Here is a 26,546-nt window from a genome sequence, read left to right on the forward strand (position 1 = left end):
AAGGGCCTTACCTCATCCAGCTCTTGGCCCTCTCGTGAATGTGCCCATCTTACAGATGAGGACAGACAAGGTGAAAGGTGAAGCGACCTGCCACCAACAAATGGCAGAACTCAAACCCAGGCCTTCTAGTCCTAAATTTCAGGAACTCTCTATCCTCTGCGGGGGGGAAAAATCCCAACCCAGCACAAAGCCTATGAAATGCTACACAACTATGTGATTACTACCTTGGCGCAAGGATGAATAAGCCCAAAGAAACATCATGCCTGACGCTAAGTGGGCTGGCCGGCGAAGGCGTCTGTCCTTTCCCACGGCGCCCCCTGACTCACCTGTTGGACAGGTAGGGGGAAGGGGAGAGTAATGAGTCTTACCTGCTCAAAGCTAGGGTGGGGCAAGACACACCCCATCCCTTCCATTGGTCCTTTCCTTAATCTTACTGACAGCCCCTCGTCCAATCAGGAGGAAGTAACTTTCTATCCGCCAATAGGTGCAGAGTTAATATGGTGCCTCAAGTGGGGGCCCATCCCTAGAGCCAACTGGCAGTCCCTTGGGCCAATGGCGATCGGATAAACAGAGGCGGCCGTGGAAGAGGACTGGGCGCGAGGCTCCGCCCCTCTCTGGGACAGTCAGGCGCCGCAACCAGTGAGCTCGCAGCAGCGGGTGGGCGTCTCCCTAGGGGGTGGAGCTTCGAGGGGGCGAGAGGCGTGGCTTGGCTGTCAGGTCCCTTCGCCTTTTGTTCGGTTACTGAGTTGCTGCCTTGGCCAGAGTCCGGAGCAGCCGCCGCCCGAGCGCGCCGAGCTCAGTTTGCTGCCCACGCCGGCTTCCACCCCGGCCCGACCCCGACCCAGCCCGGCCAGGCTCCACACGCAGGTGCGGACGATCGGGGCCAGGTATCGTTGGGGAGAGGAAAGGGGCGGCGAGCGGTCGAGAGACCAGTCCCAGCCGTTCCGGGCAGGTGAGGGCCGGTGCCAGGGAGCGCCACCCTGCACCGGCGGCAGGGGGCGCGCTGCGGTCCTGGGCACGGCGACTCAGGGGACGCGCGGTGGGGGCCAAGCGCACCTCGGGCCTCGATGAGCCCGAGACCCGAGAAGGGCTGGGAGGGGCCGGGACAGGTGCCTCTAGGGTCGCGCCTCCCCCGGAGTCCGCGGAGCTAGCTCGATGCCGCGTCCCTGACTCGCCCTGGGCTGGCTGGGGAGACTTTGACCTGCTCCGCCCGCGTCCTAGGGCTCACTCTGCTATTGGGAATTTACGGTTTAGTAAACTTGCTGCCACTGGTCTCTTTGGGGCCACCCTCACCCCACCCACGCGTCATCCTCGCCTTCCCTCACTCCCTCCCTATTCCCCCAGGCCTGGGTGGGGCCCTATTGTCTGCGCCCGGCTTGCCCAACTGTGGGGGCCAAGCAGGCATTTTCCCAGAGACGCGAGCCCCACCTGCCCAGCAGGTGAGCGCTCGGAGCCGCAGGCCCTGCCTGGCAGCTCGCGGAGCTCCGTCGGCGCAGTACCTGCGGCGCCCCCCTCCGCTCCAGTTCGCGCTGGGTTGGGGCTCTTCCAGCGGAAGTGGGATGGGGTGGCCGTGGGGCTGGGGCAGAGCCCTGGTCAGTGCTCAGTGGGTGTCCGGCGCCTGTGGCTCGGACTGGGGCTTGCGGGTAGGGGTCTGTGCCTAGGTAAGGGCTTCGGGGTCACCTGGCCCGGCTCTCTGTCGCTGTGGCTCCCACAGTGTCGATGTGGGAACGGAGCTACCTTTCTCTACCTTCCTGTTGAAAAATCACCCGAACAAACTTTCCTGGAGGAAGTGTTCGCGGTTGCTTTCTCTGGGGGCTTTCCTGCTTCCTTGGGGCAGGGCGCCCTCCCCGCGCCGGCCCAGTGCCTGCGCCCTGACCTGCCTCCCCCGCCCCCACCCCCATCCTGTTTGCTGGGCCCCTGGGGCCCGAGGTGGGGGCCGGGGTGGGGGGTGGGCTGAGAAGGGAAGCAGCTTCTTCCTTCTCTTCCTGCCTCCGGGGACCACCACACCCCCTCGGATGAGGCCTGCGCTGGTGGCTCTCTCCCAAGCTCTGCCCCCTCCCCAGGAATGGGGGTGGGGCAGGACTGGGCCAAACTGCGGAAGGTGGGGGAGTGGTGATTCTTGTCTGTTTCCCCTCCTCTACCGAGTCCTGTGCGACTTCCCTGGCGGGAGCTGAGGCCCGGACTGGCTCTCCCTTTGATTTCCCAGTTTTTGGAGCTTCTGCAGACCCTCGCCTCCCCACCCCCTTTCCCGGGAGAGTTTGGTGGGGGAGGGGGAGGCGGGAGCAAGGCTTTCTGGGGTGCTTTGCTTCAATGCTAGGCTCCCTCACACATGCCTTGGGGCCCCACCCGACCTGCCCCCCCCAATTTCCCGAGCGCTCCTCCTGCCCGGCATGGGATCTCTACCAGGCTGTCTTCCCTGGTTTTTAAGAATTCAAGTGTGGTCTTTTTTGGGGGATTTGGAGCCCAGCCTCCTGAGGGGGAGGGGAGGCCAGACCCACCTCCCTGGTGTGTCCAGGGCAGAATCTGGCTGCTCCTTGGGGTGAGGGAGCCTGAGGAGGGGACCGAAGCCCTGTTCTGCTGTGTGGTGTGTGCCGGCGCACCTCTAGGAAGCCATGGAGTTGGGGCCCAAATTGCCTGTTTTCCCTCCTCTCTGCGCTAAGGTGGAGGAGGGGAAGGCATTGTAATTACGTTGGCTAAATGATTAGTTTAGCTAATCTGGTTTGTGGCTGTGATGAAAAGATAATAGCAAGGAAGTATTGCTAGGAGGTGCCTGGTGAAAACTGGCTCCTGGCTGGGCAGTCTGGGGCGGGGTGGGGGGGAGGTAGGACCCGATTAGTCATTTCTGGCCAGACCAAACCCCATCTTGGGTGACAGGAGCCCCCCCCCCCCCCAGCTCCTCCCCATTCCCTGTGGAACCTCTGTTTGGGCTGCCAGGGCTGAGCTGGGAGAATGCAGCATGTAGGAGCCCAGTAGGTCAGGCGAGGGCTAGCAGCCTGCCACCTTTCCTGGACGCCCACGGGTGGGTCCCGTGGGCAGCAGTTGCCTTGGAGTGTGCTGGGTCTGGTGGCCGGTGGGCTTCTAGAAGGGCCGGGGGAGAGGCACTGATTTCCATCGCAGCTCTGTGTTGCGTGGTCAAAGCCCTTCACCTCTTTGAGCCTCAGTATTCCATTGGCAAAATGGGAAGAATCTTCCCAGCTCCCCAGCAAGGGCTTGATGGGTGCTCACCTAAGATCAAGGGGAGACCTGGGGGGGTCCGCACACAGCCTCCGTGACTGTCCCCACCTCATCTGTCCGGCTCTCCTCCCAAGCAGCTGTTGTTGTCTGCTATCCACAGAGGAGATGGAAACAGGGCGGTTAAAGCACTTGCCCAAGGTCGCACAGTGAGACCCCTACGAAGCCAGCGCCTACACTTGGGTCCTGGGGCTCCAAGCCCAGAGCTCACCCCGCAGCTCTGGAATGATTTTTTTCTGCTGTCCCCTTTGGAGAGCCTCTGCCTGACCGAGAAGAGCATTCAGAAGGCCCAGTGAGGTGTGTGTGGGTGGAGGCAGGTTTGTCCGGTGGGGTGACTCACGTCTTAGCTGCCCGCCCTCTTGACTTGGGTTCTTAGTTCTTGGAGGAGGGGGCAGCTCCCCCAAGGCCAGGGGCGGGACAGGGCAGGGAGAAGAGGGCAAGGGGCAGAGGGGGCTGGAGCTGGGTGGGAAGTAGGAGTTGCCTGCTTTGCAGGTGCTGGGGCTGTGCCAAGAAAATGAGGGGGCTGCTCCCTGGGGAGTGCAGAGAGGAGAGCCGGGGTTCAGAGAGCTGCCTCATGTCCCCATCAGCCTGCTTTGGTGGGGCGCTGGCTGGCCTGTGTCGGAAGCCTGGGAGCCCCGAGGGGCAGGTGGAAGGTGGTTGGGCAGGGGTTCTTCCTTCACTGGGGGCGGCAGCGCCATGGGTGCCCCCTGTCAGCCTGAGCCCCTCTTGGCCCTGGGGTGAGGAGTTGGCGTCCCCTTGTCCTCCCAGGCTTGCCTGGGTCTGGCACTGCTGCTGCCATCTGCGCATCTGACACCCGGCTCCGGAGGGGGCGTGGAGGTGGGTTCTGTAGCCTAGCCCCAGCAGCCTCCACACCCCTCCAGGGCCCAGCGGACCCCAGGCATGGGGATTGCTGCTCCTGCACAGAAGGCAGAGGGGACTGGAGGGGACTGAGGGAAGAGGTTCCCGTGGGTCCTGGCTGACTCGAGAGAGTGGGTGGCAAGGGAGCCGAGACTGGTGCCACGTAGAAGGAGTGGCAGCTTCCTGTCCCTTAAGGTGGGGGCCCAGTGTTGTGTCTTCTCTGAGGAGGACCCTCCTGCCTGGAGCGGGGAGGGGAGGGGGCTGCTGGGGTCTGCATGGAGGGGAGAGGAGGGACACGATAGTGAGGGCACGGGCTGCTCCCCCCCAACCCCCCCGAGCTGGCGGGGGCAGGTCCCTGGAATTTGTTCCTGCACGCAACAGCCTGAGGCCTCTGCTGGGACCCGGGTTGGATCTGGCCGAGGTTGGATCTGGCTGAGGTCTAGGGACCCGATTGCCCCATATTCCAGCGGTGGACGGGGTGGAGGCAGCAGGTGGCAGGGAGCGGGGCCGTGTCGGGGACAGGGGCTGGGTAGTCAGCAAGCTCCTTTGGGGGTGATTGCGAAAAAGTTGGGGTGTTAAAAAAAAGTTGACGAGGGAAAGAGAAAAATCCAGAATCCAGCCCCGTCGGCAGCCCCTGCGAGGTCTCCTCCGCTTTCTTATCGTCCTTTTGTGCCTTGGCTTCCGTCTTGATGAGGTCATGCTCTGTCCACCAGAACACGTTTTAGCCAAACCTTTGTCCCAGTCCTGGCTTTCTCCAGTGTGTGCCGCTCAAGGAAGTGTAGCGAACAGGAACAGGAGAGGGTCAGGCTACGGTCCCTGCAGAATCACACCCTCGGGAGTGGACGGCAGCTGGGGCCAGAGCTCCTGCCCCGGCTCCACCACTGGGAGGAGACCTGTGCGCTGACCGCCCTTGGAAGTGTTGGAGTCCTGGTGTGGGTTCACCTGCTGCTTTGGGACGCTGCCTGCAAGGGGTCACCTCCGGGAGCCCTCGCCAGGGGAGCCCAGGGGTTCCCGGGTCGAGCCACTTGGCCTCAGCCGCTTCCTTCTCCCGCGAATCCCCTTCATTTTCCCACCCTGGTTTGTTTGCTTTGGGAAGGGGCCCAGAAGGAGGAAAACAAACAGCAGCTGGGTCGCAGGCCTGGGCCTCCCCGTCCCACCCCCCCCACCCCCCCCCCCAGCCTCAGGGACAGCCTGGGCGTCCCTCCAGTCTGGAAGCCAGGGTTTTCCTCCGGAAGCTTCTCTGTCGTCTCCTGTCCCCAGCCCTGGCCACTGTAGCTCTGTCCCACTCTGTCCCGCTTCTGCCACTGCCCTCTGGGAGTGACCAGCCCGTGCTGCTGGAGCCCCCGGTGGGGGCGGGGAGGGGGGGAAGCTGTGCTGGGGGAAGCTGTTCTCCCTCCTCCCCTGGATCTGAACTTGACCCCTCTTCCTCAGCCTGTCCCGCGTCTCCTCCCCAGGGTCCTGGCCTGGGCTGCAGGCAGCACCCCCCCCCCCCCGGCATCTCCCAAGAGGTAGGACAGGCTTGGGGGGGTGTCGCTGGGCCTGGCACGACCTTCTGCATCTGCATGCTTGCTGGAGCCTTCCAGGGTCCAGTCCTGTAGTGGTGTGAGGAGCTGGAGCTCCATTTCACCGATGAGCAAAGCGAGGCCTGAGGAAAAGAGTGACAGGGCCGAGCGATCACAGCCCATGAATGGGGGACGGGATGGAGCCCCCTTCCCACGCCCGAACCACAAGCTCTCCTGCACAGGCTCCCCAGCTCCTGGCTCCCTTCTGTCTGAGCCTGGATCTGGCTCTGCACAGGCCACTGGCCTCTGGGCCTAGGAACCCCTGGGGAGCCCTGGCCGGAGGTTCCGGCCCAGCCTCTTGGGCGCCCTCGATCCCGGTGTCCCATGGACACCTGCTGCCCTGCCGCCCAGACCAGCTGTGCCGACACTGACGGTCCTGCCAGGTGCGGGTGGGGGCGGGAGCCTGATGGGGCTCCCGTGGGTTTATTTTTAACATCGGGCCTGGGCCGTGTTCTGCCAGGGCCGGCTAGGGTGGAGGAAGCGGGAGCACAGGGCGGGAGCCCCCCTTGAGCTTCCACGCACTCCCGCAGACCTTCCCTGGGGCCCGGGCCTGGGCCGGGCATCTCTCCTCCTGTCCTTGTGCTGCCCCACTCCACCCGCGATCTCTGAGAAGCCTCCTTCCTCTAGGCTGCCAACAATAGAGCTCCCTGCTAAACAAAGGCCCCCCATTCAGCTCAGAATCTGCGCCCGCCCGTGCCCGGATGCATGGGCAAGGCCCCTGTCTGTCTCTCCCACCCCATTCCGCCCCAGCCCTTGCTGGGGTGTCGCGGAAGGTCTGACTCCAGGCCCAGGGTGGAGAGGGATGAGACCAGACTGGGTGTGGCCTGGACCTTGTAAAAGCAGCACTGCTGTTTCTTGTGGGAGGATTTTCCCGGTTCTCTGGGAGTAGGTGAGGCAGAAGGTGGGACTGGTTGACTGACAGTCCTACCTGAAGTCTGCCTTGCAGTCATCCTGCTGCAGGTGCAGCTGTCCCATGACCCTCTCCTCCAGAAGACTTGGGCCGTGTGTCCCCTCCGAACTGCCTTCCGGTCCTGGCCTTGCCCGCCCCCTGCCTTCTTTTGTCTGTCCTGGGCATCCTGGTTCCTTCCTTATTCCTGGAATCTTAGGCACCCATGTGCGTTCGGAACTCTCCAGCCAGCCTTCCTGTAGATGAAGCCCAGCGAGGGAAAGAAGCTGACCGGGGACGCCCAGCACTACGGTGGTGGGGCAGGGACCAGAACCTGGGCTCTTAATTCACGGCCAGGAGCTCTTCCTCGTAGGCACCCTGGCCTCTGCGGCCCCCGGGCCTTCTGGCCGGAGGGCTGGTCCCATGGTGAGGCCCCCGGATTGGAGCTGAGCGCCCCCTTTTCTCCGTGTGGAGCCTCGCTTTCCTCATGTGGAAACTGGAGATCGGAAAAAGACCGCGGGCACAGCTCTGCGTTTGCCCATGAAGGCAGGCGGACCCCGCGCTCACCCGTGCTGACCTCTGACCTCTGACCTCCGACTGCTCCTCTGCCTCTTACCAGGGGCAGCTGTCCAGACCTCAGCGGCCCCTGGCTGCTGGGCCTGAGGGGCTTCATGGTGGGCAGCCTTGGCCATGGGAGTCCCTTCCGGGCTGGGGCTGGTCCCCGTGGTGTGGGGTGAGCCCTCTTCTCCGTGGCCCGGCTGAGAAGCCCCGGAGTTAGGTGCTGTCTGGTGAGGACGGGGTGCTTGTCACTGGGGCCGGAGAGGCCCAAGCGGAGCAGACGGCAGCGCAGCGAGGGTTAACCCGCTGTGTTTACTGCTCCGGTTTCCCCTCCCTTCTGCAGAGCCAGGCTGTCCAGTTTGCTGCCTTCCGCCTGCCCTGGGGTGGCTTCTGTGACAGCTCCCCCCTCCCAGGCCCTCCGCGCTCTCCTGGGATCCACCCGGCCCTGGGCAGGATGGGAAGGCAGGAGGAGCCCCCAATTTCCTGCCTTTGACCTTGTCTGCTGCCCAGGATGGGCTGTTGGCGGCGGCGGCGGTGGTTGGGGGGCGGTCAGGGCTCCTCGTGGAACAGCCGAGCTCGGGGAGTGGCTCAGCAGCTGCACGCAGCTGGCAGCCCAAGCCTGCCGTATGGTGCACTGGGCCTGCTTCTGTTTTCAGCCCGAAACTCTGAGTCACTCAGGGGGGCGGGGGGGGGGAGGAGGCAGCTGGGGGCTGGTGGGGCTCCTGCCTCTGCCTGTTGCAGGTGTGTTCCCAGCAGGGGAGGGGTGCGTGTGGCCATAAAAGGCAGCCAGACCTGGAGGGCCATTTGTCGTCCTCCTTGAGGGCGGCGCTGGGACGGTCACTGGGAGGACCTGTCCCCTGTGCTCTTTGTTCCTGGGTGCGGCCGGGTTGCGCTAGCCTCCCCGTCCCACCCCTGTCCTCGCCCTGTCCCCCTGTGGTCTCCCTGTCACAGTGGACAAGCATTGCTGGGTGGGCCAGCCTGGGGTCTGCCTGCTCTGCAGACCACCCTGGAATGTGCAAAGGCCACTCAGCCTGTGGCTGGGCCTGGCCCTGCCATTTCAAGCCTCAGTTTCCACATCTGTGAATGGTGTTTTGAGAATGGCTTGTGAGGATGGTGACATTCACAGGGGGCCCGACTCTGAGCAGATCCTCACAGGGTCCCAGCTTCTCGTGCCTTCCCCCAGCCACTGACCTCGGCAGGTCACTTCCCAAGACGGTGGGAGGTTTGCCTCCATGCCACCCAGCAGGGCCTGGCCTTCATTAACCTCAAGGGACCCCGAGTCTTTGAGGGAGGGCCGGGCTCCTGGTGGTGAGAGTGACGGCCTGAGCACCCTCCTGTGTGCCAGGAGGCGGTGTGACCCATTTCACAGAGGGGGACACTGAGGCTGCGCTGAGAATTGCCCGGTGGTCGGGTCGGGTCGGTGGCTCAGTCTGTGGCACTCAGTGCTGGGAGAAGCTCCCAGGGGCTGGGGTGCTGGGACCACTCGTGATCCTGCCCCACCTGCAGGAAAGTGACATCCAGGAATCTCTGAGAGAGCCTGGGGCGCCCGGGAGAAACCTGTCTGACTGCTTCCTGCCCCACCCAGTGTTCCTTCCAGCGCCTGGGTGCTGGGTGCTGGGTGCTGGGTGCGCTCCTTGCCTCCTCCGCAGCCTTTCCCAGGGAGCCCAAACGAGGAGCCGGGGAGGCCCGAGTGCCTTCTGCTCCCAGGAGGGTGGGTTGGGGCAGCGAAGTGAGGGAGTCCAGGCTTGGCCAGTGCCTGGCCCCGTACTGCCCACTCCCTGGTTCACCCACCCGGGGCTGGAGGTCAGAGATGCAAGCCAGGGGCACACACGCGACAGGTCCCCCAGGCGTCTCCTCACAGCAAGCCCCTCTGTGCCCTGTTGCTCTCTGCCCCCTTCTCCCCACTGCCTCATCCTGTGACCCACCAGAGCCCTGGGGCTATGGTGGGGGTGAGGGGAGACGGGCTGGGTGGCCAGCTCACGGGCTGCCCTCATCTGTGCCCCAGCAGCCACCATGGAGGTGATGAACCTGATGGAGCAGCCGATCAAGGTGACCGAGTGGCAGCAGACCTACACCTACGACTCGGGCATCCACTCGGGCGCCAACACCTGCGTGCCCTCCGTCAGCAGCAAGGGCATCATGGAGGAGGAGGAGGCCTGCGGGCGCCAGTACACCGTCAAGAAGTCAACCACCTACACCCAGGCTGGGCCCCAGAGCCAAGGTCGGGAGCTCTGGGGGCTGGCACGGGCCCTGGTGGGCGGGCCGAGTCAACAGAGGGAGGTTGGAGGGGGCTCCTCTCTGGGCACCTGTGTAGTCTGGGCGTGGAGGTACAGCTCCTGCTCATAGGGGCCCACCTAGTCAGAGGGAGGAGGCACACTAAGGGCGCCCCATCTGGGAGAAACACACACACTCTTTTCTGAGCCCTGCCCTCGGAAGGTCACCAGTCTGAAGGAGGAGGCTCAGTCCTCACCCTCTTTGAACCTCAGGGCATGATGGGAGGCACGCCCACTGCCCTCTGGGAGCCCGTGGATGGAGGAGGGGAGATACTTCCTGTTGCTCCAGGAGCCCTGGGTTTGATGGGAGAGGCAGGGCTGCAGCTCTGGGGAGCCCTTAGTCTGGTGGAGGCAGCGCAGTTGGTCCCTAGGGCTGGGACTCCTGTTGAGGGAAGGAGACCGACGGGCAGAGCCCACCTGCCCCATGGCCAGGGGCATGGTCAGGCTCCCCTGGGGGAGAGGAGTCGCTGGGCACAGGGACTGTCACCCACCATTCAGGACCGTGGGGTCCGTGGCTGGCTGCATCCTGACCACAGGCAGAGGCCGCTGGGCTCAGCAGCCCCAGGCCCTGTGTTGGCAGCGGACAGCAGAGCAGCCCAGCGGGAAAGCTGGGGAGACGGCGCCTCCTTCCCAGCGAATCAGTGCAGAGCCCCGGCCTCCCTCCCCGGGTGCACTGGGCACTTCTGTGGGACTCCTGGGCCCTCCCAGCACCCTGGCTCCCTCTGCCCGCTGCTGAGTGCCGCCGGTGGCTCTCGGGGGCCCCCGGCTGCCTGGTGGGAGCCTCGCTGCCATCAGGAGTGATGAGGGTGTAATTAGAAGTACAAGGTCGAAGTTTCAGGGTCGAAAAGCAACCTGGACTGTCTCATCCCTTCCCCTGCCTGGTGTTTTGTTTGTTTGTTTGTTTTTTTAAGATTTATTTTATTTATTTGAAAGAGTTACAGAGAAAGTAGAGACAGAGAGAGGTCTTCCATCTGCTGTTTCACTCGCCAAATGGCTGCAGCGGCTGGAGCTGAGCCGATCCAAAGCCAGGAGCCAGGAGCTTCTTTCGGGTCTCCCATACGGGTGCAGGGGCCCAAGGACTTGGGCCATCTTCTACTGCTTTCCCAGGCCATAGCAGAGAGCTGGATCAGAAGAGGAGCAGCTGGGACTAGAACTGATGCCCAAATGGTATGCCAGTGCTTCAGGCCAGGGTGTTAACCCGCTGCACCACAGCGCTGGTGGTTAAGGGGGCAGAGGGAGGTAGGGCCTTGTGCTCCCTGTCAGGCCTTGCTGCCTCTCTGTGCTGTTTTCCCATCTGTGAAGTGGGAAGACGAACGGTACAGACGTGCCTCATATCAAAGGGCGGCTGGCCCAGGACCCTCGTGGATACCAAAGTCGGCCAGTGCGCAAGTCCCATGCAGAGCCTCGCACAGTATTTGTACGTAAGCTCTGCACACCCTCCCCTGCACCTTAAGTCCCCGCTAGATGGCTCTGCCCCGTGCTGTGCAGAGAATCATGACAAGGAACAAAAAAAAAGTCCACGTTCAGGACAGACACGATTCTTTTTCAAATGCTTTTGACCTGTGGTTGGCTGGATTCCTGGATCTGGAGGGCTGACAGTTATGGCTGACAGGATCTCATTGAATTGTTAGAATTCTGGGGCCGGTGCTGTTGCACAGACGGTAAAGCCGCTGGCTGCAGTGCCAGCATCTCATATGGACACCGGTTCGAGTCCTGGCTGCTCCACTTGCGATCTAGCTCCCTGCTAATGTGCCTGGGAAAGCAGAAGATGGCCCAAGTGTCTGGGCCCCTCCATCCACGTGGGAGACCTGGAAGAAGCTCCTGGCTCCTGGCTTCAAATCAGCTCAGCTCCGGCCATTGTGGCCATTTGGGGAGTGAACCAAAAGATGGAAGAGCTCCCTCTCTGACTCTGCCTCTGCCTCACTCTGCCTTTCAAATAAATAAATAAATCTTAAAAAAGAAAAAAAAAATACTGGGATGGGCCCAGCAGGTGGGGTCCCATGTGACAGAACAGGTAACTGAGCTGACTGGCACCAGCAGAGGTAGAACCGCGAGTGGGTGCTGGGGCTTGGTCAGGGCAGGGTGGCGGGTAGGTGCTGTCTGCGTGGCCTGCACTATGCCCCGATGCTCTTCGGCCCCAGTTCCTTGCCTCCTGCAGCTCAGCTCCTGCCCTGTTGGCCCCCAGGTGACCTGGAGTACCAGATGTCCACCACAGCCAGAGCCAAGCGGGTGCGGGAGGCCATGTGTCCCGGAGTGACCGCTGAGGACAGCTCGCTGCTGCTGGCCACGCAGGTGGAGGGCCAGACCACCAACCTGCAGCGGCTGGCTGAGCCATCCCAGCTGCTCAAGTCGGCCATCGTGCACCTTATCAACTACCAGGACGACGCTGAATTGGCCACCCGGGCCCTGCCGGAGCTCACCAAACTGCTCAACGATGAGGACCCGGTCGGTGGGGGTGGGGTGTCTCCAGGGAGGGGGGGGTCTGACATGCGTCCCTCTGAGCTTCCGGGAAGGGTCTCTGGCCCATCTGCTCATAGCCTCCCGCCCTCCAGGTGGTGGTGACCAAGGCGGCCATGATTGTGAACCAGCTGTCGAAGAAGGAGGCGTCGCGCCGGGCCCTCATGGGCTCGCCCCAGCTGGTGGCGGCCGTGGTGCGCACCATGCAGAACACCAGTGACCTGGACACGGCGCGCTGCACCACCAGCATCCTGCACAACCTCTCCCACCACCGCGAGGGGCTGCTCGCCATCTTCAAGTCGGGCGGCATCCCTGCCCTGGTGCGCATGCTCAGGTACCCAGCGCCCCGCCCCGGGCTCCGCCCCCTTGCTCACGGCTTCTCTAAGCAGGCTACGTGCCGGGTGCAGAAGGTGGCCTGGCTTGGCCTCACAGGCAGGTGAACTGCGGGCTGGTGCTGAGAATACCACGTAGGTGCCTGCTGAGGCAGCTGGGAGGTGGAGTCACTCTAGCAGCCTGAGTTGACAGGTGAATAGAGTTTGGCCCGTGAAGGTCAAGGGGGAGAGGATTCCAGGGACGAAGAGCAGCATGTGCAAAGCAACAGAGAGAATGAGCTTTTCCATCTGCTGGTTCTCTCCCCAAATGCCCACAACAGCCAGAGTTGGGCCAGGCCGAAGTTGGGAGCCCAGAACTCCATCCCGGTCTCCCGTGTGGGCAGCAGGGACAAGTACTTCAGCCTCCACCTGCTGCCTTCCAGGGTGTGCATTAGCAGGACGCTGGGGTTGGAAGCAGAGCTGGGGGACTCAAACCGACACTCTAATATGGGACGCTGGTGTCCGAAGCAGCAGCTTAACCTTCTGCACCACAGCACCTGTCCTGCAGCCCTTCTCTTTCCTGGCCTGGTACTCATTTTCCTGGCCTGCTTCTTTATCCCTCTGTGCCAGGCCAGGAGGGCCCCAAAGGTAGAGACGTTGATTCTGTTCCCTGCTGAACCCCGCTCAGGGCCTGCCTACCCTGTGGCCTTCCACACAGTAGTTACTCAATCAGGAACGACGTTGAGGGGGCCTCCTGTGTGCTGAGCGCCAGGCTGGGAGCTGAGGAGCAGGAGCCGCCGTCCGCTGGGGCAGGAGAGGTGCTGCGTGCAGAAGCGCAGGGCAGGGAACGACAGGCAAAGGGCCATTTGCACGAAGTCAGGGTCGGTGTGGACACAGCGCTCCCCGGGGAGGCGGAACTCATTCCAGCCCCCAGGATCTGTCTCCTGCTCCCCTCCCCCCACCCTGCAGCTCCCCCGTGGAGTCGGTCCTGTTCTACGCCATCACCACCCTGCACAACCTGCTGCTGTACCAAGAGGGCGCCAAGATGGCGGTGCGCCTGGCGGACGGGCTGCAGAAGATGGTTCCCCTGCTCAACAAGAACAACCCCAAGTTCCTGGCCATCACCACCGACTGCCTGCAGCTCCTGGCCTATGGCAACCAGGAGAGCAAGGTGCGCCTCCCCTGTGGCCTGCGGCCCACCCTCGGATCACTTTCCTGCTGCCACGGCCCGGGCTGCCCTCCCCTCCCTCCGGGGCCGGGGGACGTCCGGCCCGCGGGCTGTCGGAGGCCGCCAGGGTCGTTGGCTCTGGCCCTGCCAAGGCAATCGCGGGCGGGACTAGAGATTCAGTAGCTCCACAGCAGGTTAATTTTTAAGTTGATCATTTTGTATGGCCCGCGGATGACGTCGTAAATCTCCAAATGGCCGTTGGCAGGAAAAAGCTTCCCAGCCCCGATGACTGCTTTGGTGTGAAGTGGAGGAGCACATGCAGAAAAACGCGCTGTGTCAGAATTGGTCAAAATTATGACTTTTTTAAAAGGGTATTTATATATATATTTAAAGATTTTATATATTTGAAAGTCAGAGTTACACAGAGAGAGAAGGAGAGAGAGCGAGAGAGAGGTCTTCCACCTGCTGGCTCACTCCCCAGTTGGCCGCAACGGCCGGAGCTGCGCCAATCCAAAGCCAGGAGCCAGGAGCTTCCTCCCCGTCTCCCACGTGGGTGCAGGGGCCCAAGGACTTGCGCCATCCTCCACTGCCCTCCCAGGCCATAGCAGAGAGCGGGATTGGAAGAGGAGCAGCTGAGACTCGAACTGGCACCCATGTGGGATGCCAGCACTGCAGGCAGAGGCTTTACCCACTACGCCACAGCGCTGGCCCCTCTTTATATATTTGAAAGGTAGAATTACAGAGACAGAGGGAGAGACACAGAGATCTTCCATCTGCTGATTTACTCCCTGTGTGGCCACAGTGGTCAGGGCTAGACCAAAGCCAGGAGCCAGGAGCTCCATCTGGGTCTTTTACATGAGTTCGGAGGGCCAAGCACTTGGGCCATCTGCTGCTGCTTTCCCAGGTGCGTTAGCAGGGAGCTGGATGAGGAGGGGAGCAGCCAGGATCTGACCTGGAGCTCATGTGGGATGCCGGTGTCGCAGGCAGCAGGTTTCCTGGCTGCACCACGGTGCGGGCCCCATCTGCTTGGTGCTTTTAAAGCCTTTTTTACCTCTCTTTCTCTCTGGTCCTCACAACCAACGGCAGTCATGTCAGCCAGCTTGTCATTAAGTGGAGGCCCTGGGCTTCGTGCTGAGGGAGGACACGGGCAGTGCTCCTGGAGTCCCAGCTTTGTAAACAACGCTGTAATGAATATCTCCGTGCAGTCAGCCTTCCCCAGAGAGTAGAAGGAGTTTTCGTCCGTGGCACTGAAGGTTTTTAACACTTCTGTACCCAGAAGGCCAGATGGCTGCTTTGCAGGACTGGACCTGTTCCAGTACCCTCAGTGGCCATGGGTGTGAGCCCCGTTCCGCCACATCCTCGCCAGCCTTGGGTGTTACCCCTCTTTCCCTCCAGCTGCTTGGGTTTTCGCTGCAGCTTGGTAAGGACAGCTGTGGCACCTCCGGCCCCTTCTCCTTCCTCGTTGCCTCACACTCATCCTCCCTCTTCCTCTCACAGCTGATCATCCTGGCCAACGGGGGCCCCCAGGCCCTTGTGCAGATCATGCGCAACTATAGCTACGAGAAGCTGCTCTGGACCACCAGCCGCGTGCTCAAGGTGCTGTCCGTGTGTCCCAGCAACAAGCCTGCCATTGTGGAGGCTGGTGAGTGTGTGGCCGGGGCTGGGGGGAGGGGGCTCTCCCAGCCCTGCCCCCCACCCCGCGGCTGATGACACCGCTGTCCCCCCACCCCAGGTGGGATGCAGGCCCTGGGCAAGCACCTGACCAGCAGCAGCCCCCGCCTGGTGCAGAACTGCCTGTGGACCCTGCGCAACCTCTCAGACGTGGCCACCAAGCAGGTGAGGCAGGCGTCCAGGCGCGGGGCCCCCTCTTAGCCGCCAGCTCCAGCCTCAGACCTTAGGTGCCAGGGGAGGGCGGAGGCTTCTCCTGATTGAGGTTGAGGCTACAGATGCCCTGAAGACCCTCATCCCTTTAGTGACTCGGGGAGGAAGGGGGTGGGGTTGAAGGCTTTAAGCTAGGGTTTGGGCAGAGGCAAAGGACTGGTTCTCACCTGGGCAGCGTGGGTCCCAGGGGCTGAAAACAACATCCTCCCCCTCCTCCTCCTCCTCCTCCTCCTCCTCATCATCATCATCACCAGACTTATTTACTTACTTGAAAGGCAGTAAGACTGAGAGAGATTTTCCATCGCTGTTATATTCCTCACATGCACACAACAGCCGAGACTAGGCCAGCTCAAGGCCAGGAGCCAGGAGCCAGGAACTCCATCCGGGTCTCCCACGTGGGCGGCAGGGGCTCAAGTACCTGGGACGTCGTGTGCTGCCTCCTGGGCGCGTTAGCAGGGAGCTGAGTTAGAAGCACAGAGCAGCCTAGGCCCAAGCCGGCACTCTGATGAGGAATGGCGGCATCCCAAGGGCAGCTTCACCTGCTGCACCCCGGGGAAAATGCGGCTTCGGGACAAGCTCTCTGGTCCCGCCTCCCAGTGGGACCGCCACTCCCAAGAGCGGCAGTGACAGCAGGGACTGGAAACCAGCCCTGTCTGTCCTACCACAAGGCTGGCCCTGGGGGAAGTAGGCCCCTGGGTCAGGGCACTGTCCTGGAAGCAGATTTGGCTGGGGGTCCTATGGGAAGGAGGCCTGGTGGAGTGATGCTTAGTGACAGGTATAGGTTCAGGCCCAGCCTAGCTGTGATCTGCAAGCCACCCCCCTCCCCAAACTCTGAGCCCTGTGGCCTCACTGGCTCCCAGGGCTGGTAGTGGCCTCGCACAGGCTGTCCGCAGGTCATCGGGGTGTAAAGTTCCAGGCATACCCAGGGCAGGGCTTTGGTGGGGAAAACACCCGAGCGGGCAGCCTGCTCACCACCCTTTCTGCCCGCACCCAGGAGGGCCTGGAGAGTGTGCTGAAGATCTTGGTCAACCAGCTGAGTGTGGACGACGTCAACGTGCTCACCTGTGCCACGGGCACGCTCTCCAACCTGACCTGCAACAACAGCAAGAACAAGACGCTGGTGACGCAGAACAGCGGCGTGGAGGCGCTCATCCACGCCATCCTGCGTGCCGGCGACAAGGACGACATCACCGAGCCGGCCGTCTGCGCCCTGCGCCACCTCACCAGCCGCCACCCCGAGGCCGAGATGGCCCAGAACTCCGTGCGCCTCAACTACGGCATCCCGGCCATCGTCAAGCTGCTCAACCAGCCCAACCAGTGGCCGCTGGTCAAGGTGCTGGCCCCTGACCCCTAGCCGCCGCTGTCTGCTGCTACCCGGTGGGCCGGGCGGGCAGGCCCTGGAGGGGCCGGGGCAGAGCTGCTGGCACAGTGTGGCCCTGGACACAGCAGCTCACACGTGGACAGTGGCTCTGCTCTGCTGTGGTGACTCAGCTTCTTCCTACCCCATAGCACTGCCATGCCCAGATCGGAGCATCTCCACTCACACAGGAGAAACCCTGGGCCAGCTCGGGAGACTGTGGGGCAGCCCACGGCAGGCCTGAGCATCCGCAGTTTTGCTGCTGGCCCACGGAGCCTGTGTTCCTTATTCTGTGGAGCCCATGGGATCCTCATGTCTAACCCTAGCAGTCCCTAAAAAGGATAAAAGGATACCCCATTCCAGAACATTCTGCCACCCTCCAAGCGTGGCCAGAGGGTACAGGTGGGAGGGTGACCCTCTTGGGGAGGGTCAGTCAGACAGCATCATACTCACAGGTGTGCTAGGGCACTGAGGCAGTGGGGAGGGCCCCTGGCCGCCAGAGCATGGGCTGCGTCACTCCCGTCCACCCAGAATCTGGTCCCTTGGCCTCACTGAGATGCGAAGATGTTGGGAAGCATGCTTGCCGGCCGGGGCATTGCTAATACTCAGGAGGGGAACTGAAAAGGGGCAGAGAGGATTCTGGGAGACACTGTTTGGGTGGGGGCTGGGGCCTTCTCCGGAGCTGCCTGGTGGGGAGAGACGCGGCTCAGTCCCTGTTGAGCAGGGAGGTGAGTGAGGGTGGCCAGGCAGTGGGCAGGCTCGGACAGAGTCACTGGGGAAGGTTGATGTTTGCAGCTCTGGGTAGAAACAGGAGGCAGGGTGACACCAGTGCCAGAGCGAGGAGGCTGCCCCAGACTGGGGCTCCCAGGACAGAGAAGGCTGACTTGAGTGATTATGTACATTGGGTAAAATAACCCGAAGTCAGAAAACGATGGCAGGGCCTGTCCCCGCCCTGGCACGCGGTGCCTGCTGCACAGGGCCAGGACGCTCCAGCAGGGCACCCGCCAGCGCTCCTGCCTGCCCTGCACCCGTCAGCTCTGCCTGCTGCTTGCTTGTTCTGAGGGTCGAGTGAGGGAACAGGTGGCTTTGCCAGACCCTGAGGGGCTGTGGAGGCCGGAGTGGCTCCTGGAAGTCAGGGTCGCTGGGCCTCTTCCCCAGCTGCCCTGCTGGGCATTGGTTACCGTGTTGGGGTCCCTTGGCAGGAGGCTCTGGGGCCAGCCATAGCTGGATCAGGGTCTGGGCACTGTGAGAAAGAGAGAGGCCATGGTGTCTGTGGGTGGGGTAAGAGGGACTGACAGAATGTTCTGCAATGGGGTATCCTTTGAGCAGAGGCTATGAGAGTGAGGCATGAGGCCCCGTGAGTCCTACTGAGGAAGGGCCTCCGGCCAGGTCCTGGGGTCTTCCAGCCTGTCTGTGCCTGGGCTGGGGACAGAGAGGGTGCTGGGCAGGGAGGAGACCCCTGCAGCTGTAAACTGGGCACCTCCAGATGCCCAGGAAATGCCCCTGACGGCCGCCCCTTCCCTCCCAGGCAACCATCGGGCTGATCAGGAACCTGGCGCTGTGCCCAGCCAACCATGCCCCGCTGCAGGAGGCTGCCGTCATTCCCCGCCTTGTCCAGCTGCTGGTCAAGGCCCACCAGGATGCCCAGCGCCATGTGGCTGCCGGCACACAGCAGCCCTACACGGTAAGTGAGCCCTGCCTGGGGTCTGGGTGTCCCCTGTGTGCACACGTGTGTGGGTGTGTGGAAAACAGCTGAAGTCTGTCGGGTATCCTGGCCATGGGCCAGGGCCACCTGTCCCCGTGCCCCGTGCCCCATGGCCCCTGTTGCACAGGACGGCGTGAGGATGGAGGAGATCGTGGAGGGCTGCACGGGAGCCCTGCACATCCTTGCCCGGGACCCCATGAACCGCATGGAGATCTTCCGACTCAACACCATCCCCCTGTTTGTGCAGGTGAGCCTGGGGCAGGTGGACGGTAGAGTCATGGGTTTGGAGGGGCCTGGTGCTGGGCCTAAAGACGTGTTTTGAGCAATTGGAGGAAGGCAGCCAGCCCAGACCGGAAGAGTTCATGAATGAACAAAGAGCTCTTTTTAAAGAAAAGCACTTGTTTCCGCGTTACGTTTTTTATTCAGTCCAGAGGCCAGGCTCCTTACCTGTGCTTTGGGGACAGGTGGAGGGGCAGTGCCCACAGGGGCCACATCAGGAGGTGGTGCTGGTCTGTGCAGGCGTTGTGAGATCCACTTCTGACCGCCTTGCTGTGAATGGCGCGGCTGGTGTGGTGAGGCCGCTGCCCTGCGGCTCGGAGCGCAGAGGCCTCGAGCGTCCTCACCTTGGCGATGTCCCGTCCCTGAGGGCTGTGGCCTCTGCTCTGTTTTGTTTTTTATTTATTTATTTTTAAGGCAGAATTACAGTGAGAGAGAGAGAGAGGAGAGGAGCAATGAGGAAATGCTGGTTCACTACCCAAATGGCCTCAATGTCCAGGGCTGTGCCAGGCCAAAGCCAGAACTCCCTCCTGGCCTTCCATGTGGGTGCAGGGACCTCATGGGCGCTGGGACCACCTGGGCCTCCCGGGCACATCAGCAGGGAGATGGATCGGAAGTGGAGCAGCCTGAACTCGAACCGGCGCCCATAGGGGAGGCCGGCTTAACTCACTGTGCCACAACGCTGGCCGCTCCGCCGTGCCCCTTCCTCATGGCCTTGCGTGCATTGCGTGCAGCTGCTGCAGCGAATGGGGCCCTTTCTGGCACGGCTGTGCCTGTTTTCTGTCATCTTGGAAGCGAGAACCTGAAAGAGGCTGAGAAAAGAAGTCTTGATACTCACACATGCGCATAAAGCCACCCGGTGTTGGTGCGGAAGCCACCTAAAGAGCTTACCGAGTAGACAGCCAGCTGGGGAAGTGAGCGGGCTGCACAGCAGAGGTGGCGAGCGGGCCCCGGGAGGCTCAGCCCCAGGAGCTTAAAGAAATCAAACACACCCCAGTGAGAGCCCCGCCCTCTTATATATATATATATATATATATATTTTTTTTTTTTTTTCCATTATCAAATTGGCAAAGGAAAAAACAACTGGGAGTGCCCTGTGCTGGTGAGATGAGGTGACACAGCGGCCCCAGATGCTGCTGAAGCCGCGCAGGCAGCCCTGAGCGGTCTGCGTGGGACCCTCTTCTTGGGAAATACTTAACCATCATCGAAAAGATGGGCAGGACTCAGGGGTGGCGACTGCAGCTGCCGTGGTACCGCAGGGCAAGATCAGGGCGTGGTCCTTCTACCCTGTGGCCGCCTCCGGATGCTGCACAGGAAGTACTCCTTGGGATGCTTTTGTTTTTCATTCATTTTCAGAGTCAAGGGCAGGGCTGTAGCTGCTGCCTTCAATGCTGAGCAGTTGAGTGTTTTCAGTCTTTTAAGATTTTATTTATTCGAAAGGCAGAGGGACACAGAGAGAAGGAGACAGAGAGACAAATAGATCTTCTAAACACTGGTTCATTCACCAAATGGCTCCACTGGCTAGGGCTGGGCCAGGAGCTAGGAACTCCATTGGGGTCTCCCACGTGAGTGGCCAGGGCGCAAGCATTTGAGCCATCCTCTGCTGCTTTCCAAGGAGCATTAGCAGGGAGCTGTGTTGGAAGCAGAGCAGCTGGGACTCAAAGCCAGCGTTCCTATATGGGGTGTGGTGGCGGCTTAACACCACTGCTCCGCAGTGCCTGCCCCCTAGGAAAAACTTAAATAATATATGAGGAGGTGCTTTATGCTACAATGTCAGATGCAAAAAAGCAGGACTCAGTATTGTATCGACTGTATGCTAATTGGGCTGGGAGCCAGACCTGGCAGTGCGCCAAGCTGTTAGCAGAGGCCAGGGCGGGTTTTTTGGTTTGTTTATTTCCGGGGCTCTCCGCACTTTTTTGGGATGAGCTTGGGCTGAACGTGGAAAAGGGCCGGCCGTGCGGGCCTGCGGGCCGCCTGCCCGCCTGCCTCACACCACCACGCCCCGCGCGCTCTCTGCAGCTGCTGTACTCATCGGTGGAGAACATTCAGCGTGTGGCCGCAGGTGTGCTGTGCGAGCTGGCCCAGGACAAGGAAGCCGCCGACGCCATTGACGCCGAGGGCGCTTCTGCCCCGCTCATGGAGCTGCTGCACTCCCGCAACGAGGGCACTGGTGAGGGGCTGTGCGGGGCAGGGGGGAGCGGGCTGTGTGGAGGCCCGAGTCTGACCCAGCCTGTCCCTGCCTGTCCACTCAGCCACCTACGCCGCTGCTGTCCTGTTCCGCATCTCTGAGGACAAGAATCCAGATTACCGGAAGCGCGTGTCCGTGGAGCTCACCAACTCGCTCTTCAAGCACGACCCGGCGGCCTGGGAGGCTGTGAGTACCCTGCGTTGAACTGCAGTGCGCGGTGGTGCAAGGCGACATTTGAGGGCTCCTAGCATGCTGTCAGCGTCATATTGTTAATTTTATAATTGGATCATTTATGGCAGTTCCTAGCACATGGAATTAGGTTGAACCATATATATCTTTACTATTTTTTTAAAGATTTATTTATTCATTTGAAAGGCAGAGTTAGAGAAGGAGAGTGTCCATCCACTGGTTCACTCTCCAAGTGGCCACAGTGGCCAGGAGTCTGGAACTCCATCCGGGTCTCCAACAGAAACCCAAGCACTTGGACCATCCTCCACTGCCTTCCCAGGCGTGTTAGCAGGGACTGAACCAGTGCCCATAGGGGATGCAAGCGCTGCAGGCGGTGGCTTAACCCACTGCGCCACACCACCGGCCCCCCAGATCTGTTTTGACCCACCAAAGTGGCCGTTTCATTCTGCCCAAAGGAAGAGCAAGTGTTTGGGGTGGCAGGCAGAAAGCCGAGGTGCTGTGTAGGTGTGAGGTCTCCGCCCCCACCATCCCGTGTTCCTCCAAGGGGGCCTCGCTCCCCTCCCCCAACTGAGGGCTGCCCAGGTGTGAGTCCTTAGCGCCGCCCCGCCCCTCTCGTTGCGCAGGCGCAGAGCATGATCCCCGTGAACGAGCCCTATGCGGATGGTAAGTACAAGTGGCCTCCCCAGGGCCTGGGACAGCCCGTGTCTGTGGCAGTCCACGTGTGCTCCAGCCTGGATCCCCTGGCATGGGAGTCTGGGGTGAGGTCAGGCCCCTGGCCGTGGGCAGGGGCACAGGAGGTGGCCCGCAGACCCCCACAGGGAGCCCCCTTCTCGTCCCCAGACATGGACGCCACCTACCGCCCCATGTACTCGAGTGATGTGCCCCTCGACCCGCTGGAGATGCACATGGACATGGACGGGGACTACCCCATCGACACCTACAGCGATGGCCTCAGGCCTCCCTACCCCACCGCCGACCACATGCTCGCCTAGCCGCCCCCGCCCCGGTACGGCCCCGCCCTCCCGGCCACCATGGCACCTGCCTTGCCGCGTCTCCACCCTCTTGCTGAAACCCTGGCTCCTGTGGGGGGAATGGGAGTGGGGTCAGGGGTGTTCCATGCCTCCCAGCCTCTTGTTCCAGGGGAGACCCCAGGCCCTTCTCGGGGAGGGGGCGGTGGGCAGGTGACACGGGAGTAGTGCGAGTTTCTGGGGGCACAGGTCTGCCAGGCTGCCTGACCCACTGTGTCTGCCTCCCCCCAGGTGCGGCTCCTCATCCGAGAGGCCCCCGTGCGGGCGATGGGGGAGACAGAAGTGCCTGAGCGGGGAGCCGGGGCTGCGCCTTGCTGCTGCGCCCGGGCCGCCGGAGTTCCTCCGCGGGGTCTTTCTTGGGATGGTGTCCTCTCGCTTTGCTGTCCTGGGCCCTGGCCACTGAAGCTTTACACGCAAGCCGCCCGCTCGGTACCCCCAGCAGCCCCTGGCCCACCTGTCTCCCGCTGCCCGAGTCCCGGCCTCCGGGCTTCGGTTCCTTCTCTGGGCCTGGTTTTTCTCACTGAACCCCACTGAGCAACTAAGGCCCCAGATCCCGAAATCCAAAGCTTCTCATGAAAAGTGCGGGGGTGAGGGGACGGAGACGGGGCATGGGAACCCCGCCGTGCCTCTCCAGCGGGCGGGGCTAGCTCTGGCCCACCCTGGGTGCTTGGGGGACAGCTCCTGCGCACTCCCCCGCACACAGCTGCCCCCTGCGGTGTGTAGTGAGGGGCTTTCTCTTCTCTTCTTGCTTCTGGCTCCTCCCACCCCCTGCACATGGGTGGGGGGGCTGCGGGAGTCCCAGTGGAGAGTTTTATTATCATCGCTTTATGTTTTTGGTTATTGGTTTTTTGTATAGACCAAAGCAAAGAAAATAAAAGTAACACAGATACGATGGGCCATCAAGGGGCATGGTTGGGGAGGCACGGGGCTCCCTGCCCCTCCACCCGCCGTGGTCTGTGGCTTGCTGTCCAAGCCCCTTGTGGGTCTGCAGTGGACCCACCCCGGGTCCTGCCCACTTCCCCTCTGATCCCCCACTGCCCACTCTGTCCTCCGCCATCCCAGGGACAGCCAGCACCGATCGCTGTGCCTGCTTCATCCACCCCACCGGACCCAGCTCAGACCTGACCTGGAAGCACTTGCTCTGTGGCCCCTGCTTTCCTGGCCACGCCCCGCTGGTGCTCGGCTGACCTCCCTCATCATGTCAGTCAGGCTCTCGGCTTACATGATGGCCACTCACAGTGCTCCTGGCAAACCTGAGAACAAGAGGCACCTGTGCCCCTGCTGGCCCCACCTGCCCAGTCTGGGGCCAGAGCACCCGATTAGGAGGTGGCCTAAGGTCCCCTGAGCGCTGCCTGCTGAGGCTGTGGGAGGGGACAGAGGACCGAGTTTCCAGAGCAGGCGGCCTTTTAACCATGCACTCTATACTCTGTGTCCAGAGCCGTGACTGGAAATACTCAAAGCTAGGAAATTTGAGACATTGGTCAAGGCACGGTTTGCAGAGCCGTGAGCAGGTGCAGGGAAAGCAAGGGGAGGACAGTGGCTGGGCTGCTCCTTGCAGGCAGGCGGGCAGGCTGGGAGCTCTGCAGAGGAGTCGTCCCCACACGGGAAGGCTCAGACCCCACCGTCCTCCCTGTGCTGCCCCCTGTTGGCCACACCCAAGCAGAAACCAGAGAGCCCATTGTCATCCATCCGGGTCATCCGCTGCCCAGGGCAGAGTGAAGAGGACGTGGGGAAGCTGATGAAGACACCTGGCAGATATGCAGTGCCCCAGCTCCCTTCCTCCTGTGGCTTGCAAGAAAGGCCGGCTCTCCCAGCCCTCTGACACGCAGGGAGCACCAGGGCCAGGACGGGAAGGGTTAACGCCCTGCATGACGGAGCTGCACCTGAGGCTCTGAGCTTCCTGGCAGCCTGGTGAAAGAGGAAAACTGAAGGCAAGGGGCTGGCACCGCTGTGTGGGGCGAGGGGAGTGAAGCTGCCACTGGGACTCCCACACCCCCTGTCTGGGATCAAGTCCTGCCTCTGCTTCCAATCTAGCTCCCTGCTAGTGCACCTGCGAGGCTGCAGAGGACGACTCCAGTGCTTGGGTCCCTGGCCCCCACTGGGAGACCTCGGATGGAATTCTAGGCTCCTGGCTTCAGCATGGCCCAGCCCTGGCTGTTGTTGGCATTTCGGGAGTGAACCAGCAGTGGGAGACCTCGATCTCTCCCTCTCCCCTGTTACTCTGCCTTTCAAATAAATAAATGAAGCAAATCTTAAAACGGCAACAACTCAAGGCAAGTCAGTCTCCGTGGAGGGAGTGGGCCAGTTCAGGTTTCAGGTAGGAGCTGTCCGAGCCCTGCAACCTCAAGGAAGTCAGTTCAGTCTCAACCTCCATGTCCTTGTCTGGTAAATGCCTGCTCTGCCTCCCAGACGTGAAGATGAAATGAGAGGGTGCGGGAGTCCTAGCAGGAAGGAGGAGAAACAGCAAAAAGCTCTTTCCCAGAAAGCTGTGATTCTCAGAAGGGACATCCAGCCCACGGACCTGTCCGGACACTGGCTGGGGTTGAGAATGTCTTAGCGGTGCACCGTGCCTGCTTGAAAAAAACCAGAAAGAGGATGTGGAAGACGCTGGTGAGACCCTCCCTCGGTCTGCGGCACCTGGGAGCAGGAGACTGACCTCACTTCCTTTGCGGCTGGAGGAAGGAGGCACAAGAGCTCTGAGTGTCTGGGCTTCAGCCAGACCAGAGAGGAAATGCAGGTGTAGGAGTTGCGGGCAGACTCGCTGCAGCAGCCTCCTGCGAGGAACCGGTCACCTGGTCTTCTTGCCAGGCGGGAGGGGGGTCTCCTTGGCACCCACCACAGTCAACCTTCCTACCTTGGACTTGGCAGTATTAGCGGAGACAGAAGCGAATCTATCAAAGCAGCAGGTGCCACGCTGATTCCGGGAGGGGAGCAGGTACATACAGAACCAGGGGCTGGCGTTTGCCTGCCACCCATGTCTGAGTGCCGGAGTTTGATGCTCCACCCTGGGCCCCTGCCATCCATGTGGGAGACCAGGATGGAGTTCCTGGCTCCCAGCTTTGGCCTGGCCCAGCCTCAGCCACTGTGGGCATTCAGGGGGAGTGAATCAGCCGATGGAAGGCCTTTTCCTCTCTGCCTCTCAAATAAATAAATAAAAATTTTGAAAATAAATCAGTGCAGAACAAAAGCTATCTAGAAATAGTGAGGAACTAGAAGGAGAAACAGAATCCAACAAAGTGAGATGTCAGTAAGTTAGCAAAATAAGTCAGAATTAAGTTATGACTGGAGCAGCCCTTAACCCACTGCTTGGCATGCCTGCATCTCCTCTGAGTGCCTCGTTCAGGTCCCGGTCCTTTTCCTATGAAGCTCCCTGCTAATGACCTGGGACAGCAGCAGGTGACGGCCAAGTACTTGGGTCCCTCCTATCCACATGGGAGACAGGTGGAGCTCCTGGCTCCTGGCTTCAGCCTGGCCCAGCCCTGGCTGTCGCAGCCACTTCGGGGAGTGAACCAGTGAATGGAAGCTTTCCTTTCGTCTCTCTTCCAAATAAAATGCAAGGGAAGAAATAAATGCTTGCAAAAAGGAGGGTTCCTGAGAGGATTGACTGTGGAGAGGCCCTAGCCCCCGCTCCCAGGAGAGAAGGGGACGGGTTCTGCCTTCCTCCTCCCCCCTTTTCAGGCCCTCAGTGTATTCCAAAGTGCTCCCCACCCCTCACTGGACAGAGCAATGTAGGGAAATCCACAGGTTCAAACACCATTCTCCTAAACACCCTGTCGGACACACCCAGTGCTTCCTGTGGGCACCCCGAGTCAGACAACGTTGACTCGGTAACCAGAGAGACAGAACACGGGGAGCCACGGCTGCTCTGCCTTGGCCGCACTCCCTGGTGGCTCACTTGGGCTCCCTGGAGGACACTGGCACTAGAGGGGCCCAGCATCCTCTCTTCCCAGCGGGCAGCGGGCAAGAAGCAATACAGGGAGGAGAGGAGAGGAGTGAGCACGCTTGCCCAGGGGCGGGGAGCTGGAGGTGCCAGCTGGGCGCCAGTGAAGGCCTTGGTGTTCCTGGGCAGCCGACACAGTGGCCTGTCCTGGGTGGAGAGTGAGAGATGGCAGCAGGGCGGCGGCCTGGCCAGCCTAGGGGAGGAGGAGATGACACAAAGCAAGGCTGCAGAATGAGAACGAGTTGGACTGGGAGGGCCCGGGCATGTGGCCCAAGCATGCAATGTGCATTGGACTTAGGAGAGGGACATTGGAGAGGGCTTAGGAGTGCAAGCCACTGGGTGGGGGTGGGGGTTGGTTTGGTTTTATTTGAGAGAGAGAGCTGGTTCACTCCCTAAATGTCCACAAGAGCTGAGGTTGGGCTGAGCCAAAATGGAGACTCTGGGTCTCCCACGTGGGTGGCAGGGACGCAAGCACTCAGGCCAGCTGCCTCCCGGATGCATTAGCAGGGAGCGGGATAGGGAGCGGGATTGGGAGCGGAGCAGCCAGGACTGGAACTGGCGCTCCTATGTGGGATGTGGGTGTGGCAAGCGGGCACTTAAGCAGCTGCTCCTCTGACTACCAGAGCTGGGGTCGGCATCCTTGTTCCCCAAGCGCTTCCCCCAGCCCCTCTCCCCAGG

General features: G+C 61.6%; 1 protein-coding gene across 5 annotated transcripts; it reads left to right on the forward strand.

Annotated features, from left to right (window-relative positions):
• The first annotated feature begins 709 nt into the window (after positions 1–709).
• JUP (junction plakoglobin) lies at positions 710–22,817 on the forward strand. 5 transcript variants are annotated; one of them, XM_017349334.3, is made up of 15 exons: positions 710–867; positions 9,101–9,316; positions 11,554–11,813; positions 11,921–12,159; positions 13,106–13,307; positions 14,802–14,946; positions 15,037–15,140; positions 16,180–16,518; positions 18,071–18,226; positions 18,375–18,494; positions 20,543–20,693; positions 20,776–20,897; positions 21,524–21,563; positions 21,741–21,906; positions 22,160–22,817. In XM_017349334.3, exons 2-14 carry the CDS (start codon positions 9,109–9,111, stop codon positions 21,890–21,892), a joined length of 2,238 nt encoding a protein of 745 aa, XP_017204823.2. In that variant the 5' UTR covers positions 710–867; positions 9,101–9,108; the 3' UTR covers positions 21,893–21,906; positions 22,160–22,817. The 5 variants fall into 5 exon arrangements, with proteins under 5 accessions (XP_017204823.2, XP_051681642.2, XP_017204822.2 ...); XM_051825682.2 differs by having other exon boundaries at positions 732–867; positions 9,104–9,316; XM_017349333.3 differs by having other exon boundaries at positions 749–887.
• The last annotated feature ends 3,729 nt before the right edge of the window (positions 22,818–26,546 follow it).

This window comes from Oryctolagus cuniculus, chromosome 17 (assembly GCF_964237555.1).
Source record: "Oryctolagus cuniculus chromosome 17, mOryCun1.1, whole genome shotgun sequence".
NCBI classification, from domain to species: domain Eukaryota; kingdom Metazoa; phylum Chordata; class Mammalia; order Lagomorpha; family Leporidae; genus Oryctolagus; species Oryctolagus cuniculus.

Coding starts and splice junctions, on each gene's coding strand:
- JUP (XM_017349334.3), top strand. CDS start 9,109: ATGGAGGTGATGAACCTGATGGAGCAGCCGATCAAGGTGACCGAGTGG. Junction 12,160..13,105: donor GCCCTGGTGCGCATGCTCAG/GTACCCAGCGCC, acceptor CCCACCCTGCAG/CTCCCCCGTGGAGTCGGTCC. Junction 15,141..16,179: donor CAGACGTGGCCACCAAGCAG/GTGAGGCAGGCG, acceptor GCCCGCACCCAG/GAGGGCCTGGAGAGTGTGCT.